Source organism: Vombatus ursinus, unplaced genomic scaffold (assembly GCF_900497805.2).
Source record: "Vombatus ursinus unplaced genomic scaffold, bare-nosed wombat genome assembly UNPS02001419.1, whole genome shotgun sequence".
Classification (NCBI taxonomy): Eukaryota; Metazoa; Chordata; class Mammalia; order Diprotodontia; family Vombatidae; genus Vombatus; species Vombatus ursinus.
In genome coordinates this window covers 2,324,167-2,342,718 of record NW_020941197.1, presented here as the reverse complement: position 1 = coordinate 2,342,718, position 18,552 = coordinate 2,324,167, and the positions used below count along the sequence as shown (strand labels likewise).

Genomic DNA, 18,552 nt, shown 5'->3' with positions numbered 1-18,552 from the left:
CCTTCAGCTCACTCATTACCCACTTCCCTACCACTCACCATGCTACCAGAAGTGAGGTTGCACTAAATACCTAAGGACCTGACCCATACCTTAATCTACCAGTGCTATGAAGATTCTCCCACTTGAGGCTGCAGAAGTTTGCTGGAGCCTCAGTGGACATAAGGCAGCAGCATTCTGTACTATTAAAGACTTCTGCAAGAGATTAAAGCAACATAGGACAGGGTCAAGACATGTGTCTGAGATTGGAATAGAGCTCAACCCCACACCCCAACTCTTATATCTTGAAAAAATCCCAATATTAGAGACAAATGTAAGAAAATAGAAAACTCATTATTTAAATGTGAATGGAAGGGCAGCTAAGGGGCGCAGTGGATAGACCACTGGCCCTGGAGTCTGGAGGACCTGAGATCAAATTTGGCCTCAGACCAGACACTTGATACTTACTAGCTGAGTGACCCTGGGCAAGTCACTTAACCCCAATTGCCTAAAAAAAAATGTGAATGGATTAAACAATCCAGTATAGGGGGTGAGTGAGAGTAAGTAGTCCAGGCTAAAGCCAAGATTACAAACCATGGACCCTGCAAAGGTGGTGGTGCCTTCAGTAAAACTAAGGAAGTATGCAAAAGGGAAAAGATAATGAGTTCAGTTTTGGACATGTATAATAGGCAATTGGTGATACAATTCTGAAGCTGACTTGGGAGACATGGGAGACATCTGCATCACAATGACAGTTCAATCCGTGGGAGATGATGAGATTATCAAGAGATCGAGAGTAGGTAGAGAAGAGAATGTGGTTCAAGACAGAATTGTGAGGAACATCCGCAGTTAGGGTCATCATAGGGATGAAGAGCTAGCCAAGGAGACCTAGGAATAGTCAGGTAGGTAGCAGCAGAAGCAGTGCTATATATTAGTTATTAAATAGACTTCAACTCCCAATTTGGAAGGGTACTTCTGCATAATTTTCTTCCAAATGCAAAAATCTTTCTTTCACTCCTCTTTTCAAATTTTTATTCCGATAATTATAATACAATCAACATTAACACAACCTTAGGAAAAGATGTTTGCACACTTGCCTTATTGTTCTGTTCAACTCCCTCAGGCCTTTCCGGCAGAACCTAGCCTCCTCCTAGGCTTCAGCCCCCTCAATTAGATCAATAAGACGCTTGAGGGTAAGGGACCATCTCCTTTTGCACTTTATTACAAGTGCTTATCAGACAGCGTGGCTTAGTAAGAGCTTGAAATTTTTTTCTACTTTGAATCATCCATTCAATTCTTCATTTGCCTCAGTTATCACCTTGCATAAAAGCTTGAAAACAGTAAATGAACTATGTAAGGTAAGGATGCAGTACTTTTTGGAATCTCCAGTTTTGCACAGGGAAACTGAGGCAGAGATCTTGACCTTCCCAAGGGCTGAAAGTGAATTACTGGAAGGGCAAGAAACAGACTTCTGAATCTCCATTACACTAAAGCACTAAATCATACGCTTCCCCATGAACTTGTTTTTATTGTATAAAACAAAGGCAGGGAGGTCGAATGGGAAGAGAACCTTACATTGTTTAGAATAAGCACGTGTAGTTCTCATGCCCCAGGCATGGAACACTTTTTTTTTTTTTTTTTTTGGCTCTAGTATCTTTCATCTCGAATCAGGTTAAATTTACAGTAATTCTCACAGAATACATGAGAAGTCTTGAAAAGACAAACTTTCTGTAAGCCATGAAGATTAAATGCACTTAGATCTATGATCTTTTGTTTTTCTTCCTGACTTTTTCTGTAGAGGGCTGATCCTCCAAAGCGACAGGATGTCCCCACAAATGAGGAACAACAAAAGACTACTGGTATTCGACCCAGGATCGCAATTATTACGGAATGTTTACTTTCCATCTAAATGAAGAAGACAATGGAACTATAATTGGACGCTAAATGAACTCAACATTGATCAACAAAATTAAACTTAAAATGGAATTACACATAAAATTCATAATCAACTTAGAACTTGTGGTAAGTCCAAGTAAGTTATTCATACGATTTATCCAATTGTTTCTTCATATTCTAGCAAATTTTCCAATTGTGTCTTTGAAACTACTCTACATGTGCCTTTGATGACTTTTATGAATGTTTAGAATTTGGAATCCCTTTTCAAATAACTTTTTTTTTTGTGTTCAAACAATTGAAAAATGACTTGACTTTAAACAGCCCTCAGAGAAGTTGGAAGCTCTGCCTTTGAAATGTTGTGTAAAAATTCACTATTACAAATTATTTTTCACCCAAAGAGACATTTTGTTTAATCTTCTTCTCAACGTCCGGCTTAGCATGACGATAATTACTGATCCCTAATCAGTATTGTCTCATTTTTCTCCTTCTTATTTACTCATTAAAATTGGGCGATTCCCAACCCAAGGGCTTGATCCTCAGCAATAATAACCATGATTTGTTTTTCCTGCACCTTACTGTGCTATTCTGGACCTGTAAGAAAAAATGGGAGGGCAGCACTTTTCGACTTAAGCCGTGGTTACAGAGGGGTGCATCACAGCAAGGATTATTATTTTTTTTCTTTTTTGATGGGGTAGTGGAAAGAAGGCCGAATTGGGGAAAATATGCATTTACTTTATTGCACAGGGTTAAGGAAAGAAAGGGCTACATACAGTCTGTGCCACCCCCCTATTCTCGTTTCCCCTTCAAGCCTAGTTCTGCGCTCCTGGGAAGTGAAGCAGTTTTGCTTTTTATGCATAACCCAGTTCGGGAAAGAAGCGACTAGGTAGAGTAGCTGCTGCACAGCCAAGAGCTGCAACCATCAGTTTTGCACCCAAGATGTGGAGTTGGGAGAGATGCTGGCGCGCCCAGCAACCACTAGTCTTCCTCGGCCGAGCAAGCATTGGCTGTGGAAGCTTTTTCTCCCAGGTCTCATGCCTCCTCCTCCCCTCCCCTCCGTTCACTTCCCCCTTTGGGGTTAACCGAAGCTCCCATTTTTTTTTTTCTAGAGGAGTCCTTTCCCCCTCCCTCCCTCCGAGCGGCCGCACTGTCGCGCCTCGCCCCTCCTCCCTCCAGTGTGACTGTGCAGCCCTGCGCTCTGCAGCTGCGGGGCTGGCTCGCTCGCGCGCCCCCCCTCCGCCCCCCAATCACTCCTGGGTCGTCCCTCCCTCTTTCCCCGGCCTCAAATAGCGAAGCGCACTCGCCAGTGCAGCCTAACACACACATCCACACGCGCGCACACACACATACACGCACACACGGTTGCACACGCAGCAGCAGGAGCAGCAGCAAGCAGCAGCAGCAGCGGCCGCCTCCACCAGGCATGGCACTGGGCTCTACCTCATTATGGCAGCCGCGCGACACTACACCCTCGACTTCCAGCTCAGTGCGAAAGGTAACACGCGGTTCCCCCCCGCGGCGCTCGGTCTAAACGCGCCCGCTCCTCCCGTCTTCACCCCCCACCCCAGCCTTCCGCCCTCTTCTCCAGCTAGGGGGGGTCTGCAGGGGTAGGCGTTGCAAAGATTGAACAATACAAGATTGCCTGGGAGAGGGGAAAGACGCCTTCCTCCTCTTCCTCCTCCCTCCTAGGTCTGGGCGTCTTTTTCCGCCCCCCCCTCCCCGTAGGACAGGCTTCCTCCCCGGGGTGCGCCTTTTTTTTCCCCCGGGGGGAGGCAGGCTGCTCGGAGCCCTGGGAGGGCCAGCTCCAGGGAGCGGGCCAGGCCGGCGGCCCGGTGCTCGCTGCAGAGGCCACGCTCACGTTGCCGCCGCCGCCGCCGCCTTCCCCCACTGCCTCTCTCTGCCCCGCGCTTGCTCTTTCGCTCTCGTTTTGCAAAGCCGGGGCCTCGCTCGCTCTGCGCCAGTCCTTCCTCTCACCCATGCTTGCAAGCTGAGGTTCTCCCCCTTCCTCCCCTTAGCCCCATCCTGCATTGATTGCTTTTTCTTCCTGCCGACCTGACAGGTCTTTCCCCACCACCACTCCTCTCCCTCCACCTCACCTCCTTTATTTATGTTGGCGGTTGTGTGTATGTGTGTATATGTGTGCATCATCCCATTCCCAAAGCCGCTGTGCTTGCTCATCCCCGTCCCTTTATGCATCTCCCTTCCTCCACCCGTGCCCTCAGCCTTCCTTTGGACGGGCACCCCCTGCTCTCTCCCCCTACCCCACCCCACCCCCGTCTCATCTTCCAGAGAGTGCTTTTACTAAAGACGCTGTATCGGGGATTCCGCATGGGTGGGAGGGCTAGAGGTGTGGGGAGACACCCAGGGTAGTGAGGAAGTGCAGAATTGCCCAGTACAGGAAGGTGCATGTGTAATGGTTGTTAACATTGTCTTTGCCGCATGCATGACCTTATTATGCTCTTGGAGAAGGTAAGTTTCCTTTCTAGGATGCAGGTTCTCGGTTTCCTTTGCTTTCTTCCCCTCACTTCAGCTTTTTAATTGGATATATAATCTGTGTAATTATGAGAGCCAGTGCATCTTTGACAAAATTATTGCCCAGAGGTGTAGGGAATGGATAAAACTTAGGGGGAAAACAGGTTTTTTTAAAAAGTAGTTATTAAGAATACTGCCCCCTCCCCCATTTCCTCCAGTGAGCTGTAGTCATAGGGCTTAAAGAAAAAAGTTAATGAAATGTTTTGGAAAGTTATCCTTTTCAGCAAGAGCTGGTATTGAAAGTTTCTGCGGTAGATAAAAATCTTAACAATTATTATTATTGTTATAATTATATGATTGGGATAGAAGTTTCCCTTACCCTCATACAGAAGAGATGGAAAGAGAGGGACCCATCTGACCCACTTGCATGTAGCTTGCTTATTGCTTCCATTTCAAATGCCAGCAGATGTGGGTTTCCAAGGTTGTTGGTAACCAGAAGGACTTTACCCTCAGTTTATTTATTCCCCAGTTCTTTGTCATAACCAGACCACTTTTTATCGCCTTAGTTTAATACACACTTCTTCCTCCTTCTCTTCCCTCCCATCCCTCTTTTAGGGTTTAGAATTTAAGTTTGAAGGAACTCTTAACTTATGGTCTGGTTCATTGGACTGACTGTAAATTGGCTAAGGTAACACCTCTTGAGATCCCTTCTAGCTGAAGATCTATGCTATTCAGGAAGAGGTATTAAGTAATTAAAGCTATAAATAGTGTTGGAATTTATTTAGTCTGAAGGTAGAGGAAAGTGAGATAAGGAAAAGATTATTTATTAATAAGAGATTAAAGGGATATAGATGTTGGACCTGAGGAATGATTAAGTTCTCCAAATTTAAGATTCAGGTCAAGGAAGTACTTGTATTCATACTGGAATTTTGTTCATTCTTGATGAGAGATTTTCAAAACAATTGGTTTTGATAGTCAGTATTTAAATATCCAAGCAGGATTTACAAACATCTCATTTACAAACATGTACCACAACCACCCAGGGAGGTGGGTGCTATTCTTACCATGCCCATTTGACAGAGTAGGGTAGAGTTTCATGACTTGCCCAGGGTGATGCAGCCAGAAAGTGAGGATGGAGGTGAACTCTTTTACTCCTGATTCTAGGCACAGCAGTCTTTCCATTGTGACACCTAGCTACTAATCAATCAGGTTTTTTTTTTTTTTTGGCTAGGCAGTGGCGTTAAGTGACTTGCCCAGGGTCACACAGCTAGTAAGTGTTATGTGTCTGAGGCTGAATTTGAACTCAGGTCCTCCTGAACCCAGGGCCGGTACTCTATCCACTGAGTCACCTAGCTGCCCCCTTTCAATCAGTTTTAAACGTTAAGTATCTACTATATGCCAGGCACTGTGCTAAGTGCTGGGAATGCAAAAAGCAAAAACTATTCCCTTGCCCTCACTGAGCTTACATTCTAATGTCAGAGACTGCATGAAAACAAATATAGACAAAGCAAGCTATATTCAGGGTAAATAGGAAATAATTAACAGGGAAGGCACTAGCAATAAGAGGGTTTGGGAAAGGCTTGCTATAAAAGAAGGAATTTTAGTTGGGACTCAAAAGAAAACCAGGGAAGTCAGTAGGTAGAGTAGAGCATTTCTGTCTTAGCTGGGGGCAGATTTATGTGTAGAGGTAAGAGATAGAGTGACTTGTTTATGGAACAGCCAGGAGGCCAAAGTCAAAGAGTGAGGTCTAAGAAGATTGGAAAGGACTATGAAGGACTTTGAATGCCAAACAGCATTTTATATTTGATCCTGGAGGCAATAGGGAGCCACTGGACTTTATTGAGTAGAGGAGTGACTTTTGGTTGAACTTTGATTCATACTTGAATAATGCTCAGGAAATATTCAAATTTATTTATTTATTTTTGATGAGGCAGTTGGAGTTAAGTGACTTGCCCAGGGTCACACAGTTAGTGAGTGTGAAGCCTCTAGTCTGAGGCTGCATTTGAACTCAGGCCCTCCTGACTCCAGGGCCGGTGCTCTATCCACTTCCCACCTAGCTGCCCCAAAATATTCAGATTTTTAAAATTGTTTGATACATTGTTTTAAAACTGACTCAATTTGATATTTATTGCTTTTTTTTTTCCCTTCAATTTTAGGCTCTACACAGAACAGATATAAGACAGGGCTAGTACTTAGATCATTCTTATGATTTGTTTTGGCCTTAAATTAGCCAAACTCTCCACCACAACTCAAATATTAAGTTTAATTGTAACTGTTTGATTACTCCCAAAAATGCCTACAGCAGGTGGAAGAACACAAACAAAATTAACTTCTAAGGTCCAGATGTTCTTTCTCCTGGTGTCTAGGCTGTTAAAAACCAAGAGCATATTTTTTATTTACCACAACTATCCAAAAACCACAAGAAACAAAATGAAAGGAGGATTATTTAATATTGGTCCAACTGCCAAAAACTGAAAGAAAATACAGGCTCTTGGGCTTGGAACAGCCAGGTGAGGAATCAACAGATTTCCTTACAAGTATTATCCAAATACCATTAGAGGCATGCCAAGAGGAACAAAATTTAAAAGGTGAAAAGACAGATTCAGGGCAGAGTGTGTATGGAGAGTGGAATTAAAAGCCTTTATAGTGTAAATCCCCTATAACAAAGCAAAGTTTAGCCTCTTGGAGGGTGTGCTTGCCTGAAATATAATAACTTTGTACTTAGCTAGATTTTTTTCCTTAGTACATATCAGAAAAAAAGAATGCCTGGGTCAGCTCTCTGTTTAGGGACTTTAATGATTATAGGCAGTGAAGTTTGAGGATGGCTTTCCCTCGACCTTCCAGGGCCTTCCCAGGCCTGATCAGTTTTTGTGCTTGAGGAATGCAAATTTATTTTACAAAAGTCTTTCCAATCCTCCTTTATGACAATAATGCCTTTCCTCTGTGATTACCTCCCATTTATCCTGTATTTTTCTTGTTTGTACATACTTGTTTGCATTCTGTCTCCCTCATTGTACTGAGTTCCTGGAGAGCCAGACACTGTCTTGCTTTTCTTCTATCTCCATTGCTTAGCCTGGCATATAGTAGACACTTAATAAATGCTAGTTGACTTGTTTTAATATTAACTTAAGCTGAACAACAAACTGGGACAAGGTAAAGGGGAGCATCAGTGAAATCCTCAAGAGGATGGGAATTTGAAATTTTTTTGAGTCTCTCTTAAGAGTGTCTGCTTTTCTTAAGAGTGTCATTGCTTTTCTCAAGAGTGTCATTGCTTTTCTCATTGGAAACCAGCTATCTTCAAGTTCAGAATTGGAATAGTAGAGCTGGTGGGAGAGACTGTGAATCTAGTCCACTCCTGTTGGTTATGTTCCACATGGAGAAACTGAGGCTCAGAGGTGAAATCACTTGTTACTTCATCTCTCCTAAGTGACTGTAAAGTGGAGATAATGAATTTGTAAGTGGTAAAGTTCTACCTGGGTAAGAACCCATATAGTCCTTTCATGACTGATTAGCTGTGGGACTGTAGGGAAGTCATAACTTTAGTTGCCTCCTCCAAAGTAAAGATAGATTAGTTGATTTAGGTCTCATTTAGGGGTAAGGCTTTTTTTTGTTGTTGAACACCAAAATTTATTAATGCATCTTCTTGGATGGGTAACTTTACTGCCACATGGGTAGTTATGATAAACTTTGATTTCTTTTATTTATTTTTAGGTGATTGGGGTTAAGTGACTTGCCCAGGGTCACACAGCTATTAAGTGTCAAGTGTTTGGTCTGAGGCTGGATTTGAACTCAGGTCCTCCTGATTTCAGGGCTGGTACTCTATCCACTGTGCCACCTAGCTGCCCTAAACTTTGATTTCTTCAGGAAACCAAAATAACTTTTGTTTTCGTGTAGCCCTTATCATTGCTTGAAAACAATTTTTAGCAAATTAGACTGGAAGTAATAAAAATAGCCAACATTTATTTATATAGTTTAAGATTTGCAGAACACTTAACAAATATTGTCTCATTTAATCTTCACAACAATCCTGGGAATTGCCATCATCTACATTTTGCAGATGAGGAAATTGAGGTAGACCGGTTAAGTGATTTGCCCAGCCAGGGTCACCCAACTCGGAAGGTTGTATTTGAACTCAGGTCCTCCTGATTCCACGTCCAGTCCTTTATCCATTATGCCCTCACTGTGAAGCTGAGCCATGCATTCTTATCTGAGCTGAGAGCTGACTTTTATCTTAAGTTTTTCTTAGAACTTTGTGTGGCCTTTGGTTTTGGATGTGGTCATTTTCTGCTGTTTCCTATTCTTCCCAGTCTTCCCCTCCCCCCCATTATTCTGCAAAATCCTGGAGGATTCTGAGAACCTAGGCCGTTATTTTTCATTTTAGTGTCCTTTCTTGCAAGTGCTGTTACTGTTTTGGGTAATTGCAGTTAAGATATCACTAATAAGGTTTGGAAAGACATCCTTACAGGACAACCAGTGTTTTCTCCCAATGCTATTGATGATGCTGTGGAACTGTCAACCGGTCTGAACTGGCCCCTGGATGTCCGTAGCTAAGCAAAGCAGGGTAGAGACAGGAGAGTCAGGAATCAAATAAGTTCAATTTTGAAATGAGGTAAACAGCGTGCAAGCCAGGAGGTGGATTAGACATGCGCCGGGAGCCCTGTCCCTAGTAGGGGGACCAACTTCAGTATAGTTGAACCTTGATTTGTATACTTGTGGCTAGACAAAGAGTCAGACGGTATAGTGTGACACACTGTAGTAGGGAGGTACAACAGCAACAGTGAGGCAAGGTTGTCTAATGACAAAACATCCATTCGTAGCAGGGCTTCATGTCTGGGGCCTGTTGGTGCTTGCCTGAGCTCGGGGACCATCAGTTCCAGAAGGTGATCGCAAAGAATTGTGGTTATGCCAACCTTCAGGCACAGCTAGTGTCTTGACACTTTTGGCTTCCCTAGGAGTATAACTTATAAGTTGTCTTAATGCTAATGCCTTCTCTCTGTTCATTATGTCTAGGTTATTCTACAAGTCTTGTTTGTCCTAACTGTAGTTGTTTGTATTTTGTCTCTTCAGTTAGACTGTGAACTCTCGGAGAGCAAGGATTGTTTTTTGCCTTTCTTTGTGTACTCCCAGCCTTAGCAGAGTACCTGGCACACAGGAGGCATTTAATAAATGCTCATTAACCCTTCTAGAATCTTAAATTGGGTTAGAGTAGATGCCACAGATTCATAAACCCCACCAACTCTGATGTGTCTTAAAAAAGCAAACCACAAAACCTAGTCTAGTTTGGAACGTAGGCAACATGGAAGATTAAAAACGGGCAGACTTAGAATAAGGAGACCTGGATTCTGTGCTCACTTTGCAATGAATTTGGTGACCTTGGTCAGGTTAATTGTGGTTCTTAAAAATGTCTGGGTGATTTCAGTTTGAGTTGTTTTTTTGTTTTTTTGGCTAGGCAGTGGGGTTAAGTGACTTGCCCAAGGTCACACAGCTAGTAAGTATTATGTGTCTGAAGCCAAATTTGAACTCAGGTCTTCCTGAATCAAGGGCCGGTGCTCTATCCACTTCCCCCACCTACCTGTCCCTTGATGAGTTGTTAAAGTCAACAATTGTTCAATTGTCTCACTTCCCAAATTGTTAAAATTGCTGAATTGTTTCTTCCTTTGTAATTGGAATAACATTCATTTTAGCAAAGAGACAGAAAGAAGCTTAAAATGATTTTTTTTTTTTGGACAAATAACTCATTCAACCTGAGGTTTAAAATGCCTCTAGATGAATTCTAATGTGCATTTCAGCTTGCCTTCAGTGATTGTCTGCATGAGGCTAATTGGTTCTCCTGATACCTATAGGGTAAAAGAGTAGCTATGAGAGAGACTTTAGCTATCTAATCCCAAGACCTCACTTGATAGTTGAGGAAACAAATACAAAGACTGTGACTTTTCCAAGGTCATACTGCTAGTTAATCACAAAGTTACTACGTATTTCTGTTCTATTACTCTTTGGAAATTCAGCGATAGTCTTCTTTCCCTTCTTCCCTCACCTTTTTTCTTCCCTTCCTTCATGTGTCTTTAGCCCTAATATCCTTAAAATAAAGATAATTGATGGAATGAAATTTGGTCTTTATTTTTGCATTCCTGAGGGTTCCTTGCAGAAAGCCAAGTGGTACAGTGGAGAGAGTGCCTTGCCTTGAGTCAGGAAAACTCATCATCTTGGTCTCAGACATTTACTAGCTGTGTGACACTTGGCAGGTCATTGAAGTCTATCTGCCTCACTTTCCTCATCTGTAAAATGAGCTGGAAAAGGAATATATGTCTTCCCAACACTTAGGCAAACCATCTGATATGCTCCATGCATAGAATCTTCAAGCCATAAGACTCTCCTTGTTCTGGCCGTTAGATCTTCTCCACATTCTGGTGGGACAGTTAAATATGTTGCCTGAGGAGTTGTGGTTTACTGGAAAGAGTACTTGTACTAGGACTCCAGATCTGAAGACCTTGGTTCCATTCTTGTTACTAGCTGTACGACCTTGGCTAAATTGCCTAATCTTTCCTCATTTGCAGATACTTTTTTTTTTATTAATTTATTTTGATTTATCAACAATCACTTCCATATGCTTTTGAGTTTAAAATTTTTCTTTCCCTTCCTCCCCACCACCCTCCCCAAGACAGCACACAATCTGATGTATGCTATACATTTACGTTCATATTAAACATATTTTCACATTAGTGATGTTGTAAGTAAAAATTAAAACCAGTAGGAGGAACTATCAGAAAGAGGAAACAAAACTCAACAGAAGAGAAAAAAATAGCAATTCAACTTCCATAGTTCTTTCTTTGGATGTGGATAGCATTTTCCATCACACAGTCTCTGGAGATGTCTTAGATCCTTGTATTGCCAGAAGGGTTAAGTTTATCAGTATTAGTCATCACACAACGTGGCTGTTACTGTGTACAACACTCTCCTGGTTCTGCTCACTTTACTTAGCATCAGACCATACAAGTCTTTCCAGGTTTTTCTGAAGTCAGCCTGTTCATCATTTCTTACAGCACAATAGTAGTCCATCACATTCATATACCACAACTTGCTCAGCCATTCCCCAATTAATGGGCATCCTCTCAATTTCCAATTCTTTGCCACAACAAAAAGAGCTGCTATGAATATTTTTGTACATGTGGGTCCTTTTCCCATTTGTATGATCTCTTTGGGATATAGCCCTAGAAGTGTTATTGCTGGGTCAAAGGGTATGCACATTTTGATAGCCCTTTGGGCATGGTTCCAAATTGCTCTCTAATGGTTGGATCATTTCACAACTCCACCAACAATGCGTTAGTGTTCCAATTTTCCCACATCTTCTCCAACATTTATCATTTTCCTGTTTTGTCATGTTGGCCAATCTGATAGGTGTGATGTGGTACCTCAGAGTTGTTTTGATTTGCATTTCTCTAATCAATAGTGATTTAGAGCATTTTTTCATATGACTGTAGATGGCTTTAATTTCTTCCTCTTGCAGATACTTTAAATAGCTACCCTACAGGGATCAAAGGATGTGGGAAATAGCAGTGACCACATAATTTGACCCAGGATTTCAACTTCTGAGGAAATTTCTCTGAAAAATAAATTTGTTTAAATGTGAGACTGCTTATCTGTCTATGAAATGGGAATAAAAGAAGACTGTGACTTCCAAAAAGTCACATGTCTAACAAGATTGTCTGATATGAGTCTTTTGTCAGAATTTCCATTTATCTGAGGGATGTAGTGGAAAATGAATTGCTTGTTTTAGGCAACTCAATTGATAGCCATGAACTAGGACTGGGTTGGGGAACAGTGACCTCATAGAACAAATCCTTTTATGAAGGGAATTTGTTCTGCAAAGTTTGGATTCTGGCAAAGGGCCACACTTAAGACCTGGAGGATCACATGTGGCCTTGAGACCGCAGGTTCCCCACTCCTGAACTAGGATGTCTCAACTCTTCTCATTTCGGCATAGTGTGGGAGTCCAGGGTAAAGTAAACCAAGGCAGAATGGCAAACATAATGTATTGCACAAAGCCCAAAGCATTGGAGTGGGAATTGAGACCATTTTCAGTGGGGATTCCACCTAGTTGTAGCAGTTTTCCTCATCTGTAAAGTGAGGGAAGAATATTAGTTTTAAAATTTCTAAAAGTCCCTTGTAACCCCTGTAGGTCAAAGTGTCCCTTGGTTCAACCTTCTTGCTGGGGAGGGATGCAGTATGCCACAGATGTGTGCTCCCTCTGATGTTTCTTCCACTGCCTCCAAAATCTTGAAGATACCTTTCAAAGATAAGTTATTAGTCAGGTCTGTTGCCTTAAGGATATTGCTAATTCAGGAGTTCTTAACCATTTCAGTGTCATGGACCCTTTTGGTACTCTGAAAAAGCCAACAGACACACTTCTCAAAATGTTTTTAAATGCATAAAATAAAATACATAGGATTATCAAGGAAAGGCAGTGATCATAATATTTTAAAAACAAGTTTACTGACCTCAGGTTAAAATGCTGCATTAGACTTTCCAAGCAGTTCACCTGTACCAGATCACTGTTGGTCGCTGAGTAAATCATAGTTAGAACATTTAGTTTTACCATGCATATCCCTGACTTCTCTTACATTAAAAAAAAAATGACACGTGCACGATTTATGGATTGGATGTTTGGCGAGGCAAATATTTAAAGGCAATGCATGACTTGTCTAGCTTACAAACATCTGCCAAGTTTGGCATTAAGTTCTTTATTGTGTTTATTAAGTTCTACTTCCACAGCAAGAGCTCAGTTGGACTTAAACAATAAACACCTTCTACTTTACCCCATGTGAAAAATTAATTTTGTGATCTTAACACTTTCTGACAAGTAGAATTGTGTCAATACTGAAGTCCCAAGTTTTACTTACTTTCCAAACTCTCCCAGGCTGAAGTTTTTTGACTGTTTAATGTGAACAAGGTACATTAAATTTCTGATTCCTAAGATATCTTTAAAACTAACACTTAAATCCAGAACTGATGCCCTGTAAGTGTTTCATACCAAAGCAGTTTGTGAAAAGTTGTGGGTTTGCAATTAAGAAACAGATGTTTTGGGAAATGAGTGTTGTAAAAAAAAAGAAAGTATCAGTAATTTTTTAAGCCCTGAATTGTTAGGGGCAACCTCAACTTAAGTTATTTGTATTTGAATATATTTAATTTTTTTTAATCACCTTTATTTTTGAAAAAAATCTCTCCCCACTCTCCTACCCAATCTTATGTAGTAAAACAAAAATAGACAAACCAAAAAGCAAAACACAGCAATACTAACCAACACCTCAGAGTTCGACTGTATACTTTAGAGAACCTCAAGTCCAACTTGGACTTGCAAATAAGGAAATTGAGGCACAGAGAGGCTGCATGTGCCCAGAGTATATATGTAGGTAATAAGTTTAGGTGTGATTTGAACTTAGATCCTTGAGCCATATTGCAGACTGCTTCCACCCATACCCTGTTTTCTTTTTTCTAAACTCACATTTTTACATTTTATTTTGAATTTAAAGACCCAATAAGACAAGCATTTCAATATTCATAGAGTAGAACAGAAGAGATTGTACAGTACATGTGAAACTGCAAAGCTGTCATAGGGATTTTTTTTTAAGTATGCAATAAATTCAACATGTGGTTTCGAAGCTGTCCTGTTTGTGATTCCATTCTTTTATGTGAGTTTGAAAAAAACATTCTCCAATGACCTTCTTTCTTAGTATTTGAATTTCATGAAACCAACTGAGAGCTGTGAGGCTGCAGTATTTTTTGGGGGGGGGAGGGGGGCAAGGAGGGATGCAGAATTTTCTGCTTTGAGACAACCCATTTTGGAGAATTCATTAATGGGGTTTATGTCCTATGGAGAAGTGTTACCTGAGCCTTAATTATTTTCTTTTTCTACCTAGAGAATGATTGCAAGGGATATGAGGAAGTAGGAAACCTTACCAATGTGAGCAGGTTTAGGGATTAAGGACCATTTGATTAGTTTACTCTAGGAGGTGAACAGATTACTTGTGACTAACAAGGAAATGACTCAAGTCACTTGTGATGCTATATGAACCTCTGATGCCCAGCAATCCTGAAATCCTGCAGCCAAGTTCATATGCCCTTCCTTAGACTCAGCTTGGTAGTGCAGTGGATAGAGCACTTGGCCTGGAGTCAGAAAGAGCTGAGTTCAGATTTGACCTCGTTCACTTATTAAATGTGTGACCTTGGGCAAGTCTCTCAAACTCAGTTTTCATCTGTAAAATGGGGATAATGGCATCTACCTCTCAGGGTTGGTAATAATTGTAAAGCACTTAAGCACGGTGCCTGGAATGGAGTAAGTCTTATATCACTGATAGTTATTATCATTGACCCCAGAAACAGTTTTAGATTGAATTAGACCATTATCTTGGGGATAATATTGGAAGTGAAGTAAATTCTTAGAATAATGAAAGGATTTGCTGGCAAGGTATCAAGTCATAGCTGGATAATTCTTTAAAAGCCAAAATTACCAGTTTATAAATGAAAAATGTCTTGAAGTTCATAATTCTTGCCTCTGTGAATCACTACTATGACTGAAATTTTGGTAGACTGTACAGAGTGACCAAGGAACTGATTGCAGTTACTCTAAATTCACCTTCTGTTCTTTGAAGGGGTGGATAAACCTTTTAAGCGAATTGCAATCGTGAACATTAAAAAATAATACTTGCATTGTTGAAGATAGTCTTAGGCCTCCCATTGAAGACAAATTAATGCTCAGGATCTTTAACTGGCTTCGTTGTTGGTCATCCGTTTATTTTTCTGTTGTGGCTGACTGACCCCATTTGGGGTTTTCTTGGCAAAGATACTGGAGTGTTTTGCCATTCTTTCTCATTTTACAGATGAAGAAATTGAGACAAACAGGGTTAAGTGACTTGCCCAGGGTCATACAGCTATTAAGTATCTGAGGCTGGATTTGAACTCTGGTTTTCCTGACTTCAGGCCAGCACTCCAGGTCCATTGATCGACCTAGCAGCCCCACTTTTAACTGCCTATGCTTTGAAGAAAACCTAGAACTTCATACTGTTTATCTAGACATTTACCTGCTTTTCAACAAATTCTGGGAACCTGGGTTGGAACCCAGCTCTGGTCATTCTTTACCTTTGTGACTTTGGGCAAATCACTTTTATCTTTTCTGGGCCTCAGTTTCCTTATATGTAAATGAGTGTGTTGGATTAGATGACCTGTGGTCTTTTACAGCTCTAAATCTATGATTTTATTTTAAGATACATTATTTAGAGAGATCCATATCTTATATTCCTGCTGAGCTCAATTTCTACTATTTTTTTGTTTGTTTGTTTTGAACCTGGAACCCCATGCATATAACCAAACAAGTCTTTGGTAAATTATAATATTATTTTCCCAGGAAGCACTTAGAGGTTAGAATACTTATGCAAAATTAGTATATATCAGAAGCCTGATTTAAAGTTTAGAGTTTCTTAATAAATTACTACCACTTAGGGATAGATTTGATTATTTCATATGTGTGCAATACAGACCATATCTGCATGTTGGGGATGATGTTATTAAAACGCCCCACACCCTGTTGTTTGTAGGGAATAACAAGTATTTTTAACAACATAGAATAGCATGTAAATACTCAACAATAATTTCAATAAGCTTTCTGGGATGAGTGCCTTGGTAGGCACTCAGGTAGGTAGGTTTTGGTAGAAACGTGAAATCTTGCCAGTGTACAAAGGTACTCAGTTATAATGAGGTATTGTAAATTAAGCTAGATCATACCATGCTATTTTTAGCCCCATTCAAGATAAAAGGAAATTATGTTGGCAAATGAACAGGCAAAATTAATGAGTTGTTAATGTTATTTGAAGATTGAAATACCTATTTAAATGGCCATATTAGTGTAGGCTGATACTTAAAAGATACTCTTAAGTTCTTGCCAGATTTGTTGCTGATATTTCCCTGTAACAGGGCAGAGAACAACGCTATGTATATGAGCTAAAAACTTGCAAACGTTATTACTTCTTTTTAAGATAGTGTTATTGTGTACATCAACTTGAATTGGGGGTACTGTCCATGATTTTAAGTTGCAGAATGTCATAATGCAACGATTCGTGAACTTTTGGGGGTCAGACTCCTTTACACTCTTAAAAAAATTGAGCTTTTTAAAAAAGGTGGGTTATGCCTACTGATGTCATATTAGAAATAAAAACTGCTGATTGCAACTTTGATTTATTTTCTTTGTTTTGAACCTGGAACCTCATGCAGATAAACAAGTCTTCTGTAAATTACAGTATTATTTTTCCAGGGAGTGCTTATAGAGGTTTGAAGATATAACTAGGATTGCACAATTATTATATGTCAGAAGTCTGATACTGGATTTAAAGTTCAGGGTATCTTAATAAATTATTATGATTTAGGGGTAGGTTATTTCACATGTATGCAATAGATACTACATCTGCATGTTGGGGATCAATTAGAAGTTAAAATTGACAAATTAAAAAAATATTCATTTAAAAGTAACAAACCATTACATGTTAACATAAACAACACTTTTTCATGAAAACTTTTTTTCCTAAAACAAATCTAGTGAAGAATGGCATTATTTTACTTATTTTTGCAAATTTCTTTAATGTCTGGCTTAATAGAAGACCACTGTATTCTCATCTGCTCCTACATTCAGTCTGGTTGAAGTATGTGAAGATTTGGCGTCATACGTGTTGTTGGAAAAGGGAAGAACTTTTTAATAGGAAAATAACATCTTGGTATTAGAAAAATGGTTTTAATCTCTCAGACCCCTTGAAAGCTGCTCAGAGACCCTCAGGGATCTTCAGACCACGTTTTGAGAACCATTGGTATAATTGCCTTCTCCTGTAAAACTGGGATAACAACTGTAGGATCTGCCTTACTGGATTATTGTGAAAATTGAAGAAAGCGATTTATGTGAAGTGCTTTGTAAACATTGAAACAAAATGTGTCAGCTGCTATTAAAATCATTTTCTGATGTAGAGTGATAGTTTAAGTTCTAACCCCAAAAGAAATGTTATAAGGTAATATTGAGTTGTTGTTAGTTTTCAAGTTCAGTGAAGGTGGAAGAAAGCAGAATAGGTTACATTTGGCAAATTCTATCACCAAATGATCTCCTAATGATTTTATGAGAGTCCACAGTTTCTTGAGTTAATTACAAATAAATTGGCAGTAGCATATAACCAGTGACTGGGCTATATGTGAGAATTGGCATTAAAAAATCTTATGCTGGACATGTGATAAGAAAATTTAGATAAGTGGGTGGATTATGCTGCATGAGCCCACAGGTGAAATATAACTGGAAAAGGGCTTCCAGCCTATTGGTTAGGAGCTTTATGAGGAGAACAAGGCTAAAAATCCCACAGGATGAACCGACATCCTTGTCAGGAAATTCTTCATCTGTCTACTGCAGTTGTGTGGGAGGGGAGCAGTAGTAACTTGTATTTGTACAGTATACACAAATCACTTTTATACCCATTATCTCCCTTTGATCCTTACCCTCACCTGATGAAACCACATACTAATCTTCAGTCACCTGATGAGGATACTGGATTCTGGACTCCAGCCATTACCATTTAAAATTAACTCAAGGTCACTCATCTGGTGAATGGACTTCAGCTTCAAGACTGTCAGGCCTTGAATTTGCAAATTTTTAAGTACTATGTAAATATGTTATTTCCACTCAGACTGCTCTTAGTGTTTTAAATGGATGTGTTCACCATCAAATTGCTTGGATTTATGTGCATGTGTACACAACATGCATACTAAATACTAGAAGCAGCCTGGGTAGAAATAACACGCTCGCATGCAGATCCATAGCCTGTGACTTACCCTTATAAAAAATAGAGATAGTAAAGTAGAATTCATTCACTGACCATGTCCAAAAGTATGTCCCATTTTGTACCTTGAGTATCTCTGTCAGGGCAGCATGCTTCATCTGGTCTCTGGAATGGTGGTTGGTTGATTCAAATTTCTGTAGTGTTTTCAAAGTTGTTTGTTTTTATAATGTTGTTAATGTATACATTATATATATACATTATATATATATATACACACATACACACATCTCCTGGTTCTCAGCTCACTTCATTCTTCCTTAATTCTTATAGGTCTTCTCAGGTTTCTCTGAAACCATTCCTGTCGTTAATGATGCCAAATTCAAATAGAAGCCCCGGCCACCAAATTGTACAT

The 18,552-nt window shown here is 40.2% G+C and overlaps 1 protein-coding gene across 1 annotated transcript in view; it reads left to right on the top strand.

The window, feature by feature from the left end:
* Positions 1 to 3,106: 3,106 nt before the first annotated feature.
* Positions 3,107 to 18,552, top strand: part of SMS (spermine synthase) — a 67,501-nt gene continuing 52,055 nt past the window's right edge. Inside the window, exon 1 of the mRNA XM_027868355.1 lies at positions 3,107 to 3,364. Within this exon, the coding sequence (XP_027724156.1) occupies positions 3,316 to 3,364 (49 nt within the window). The 5' untranslated portion in view covers positions 3,107 to 3,315. The remainder of the gene's footprint in view (positions 3,365 to 18,552) is intronic.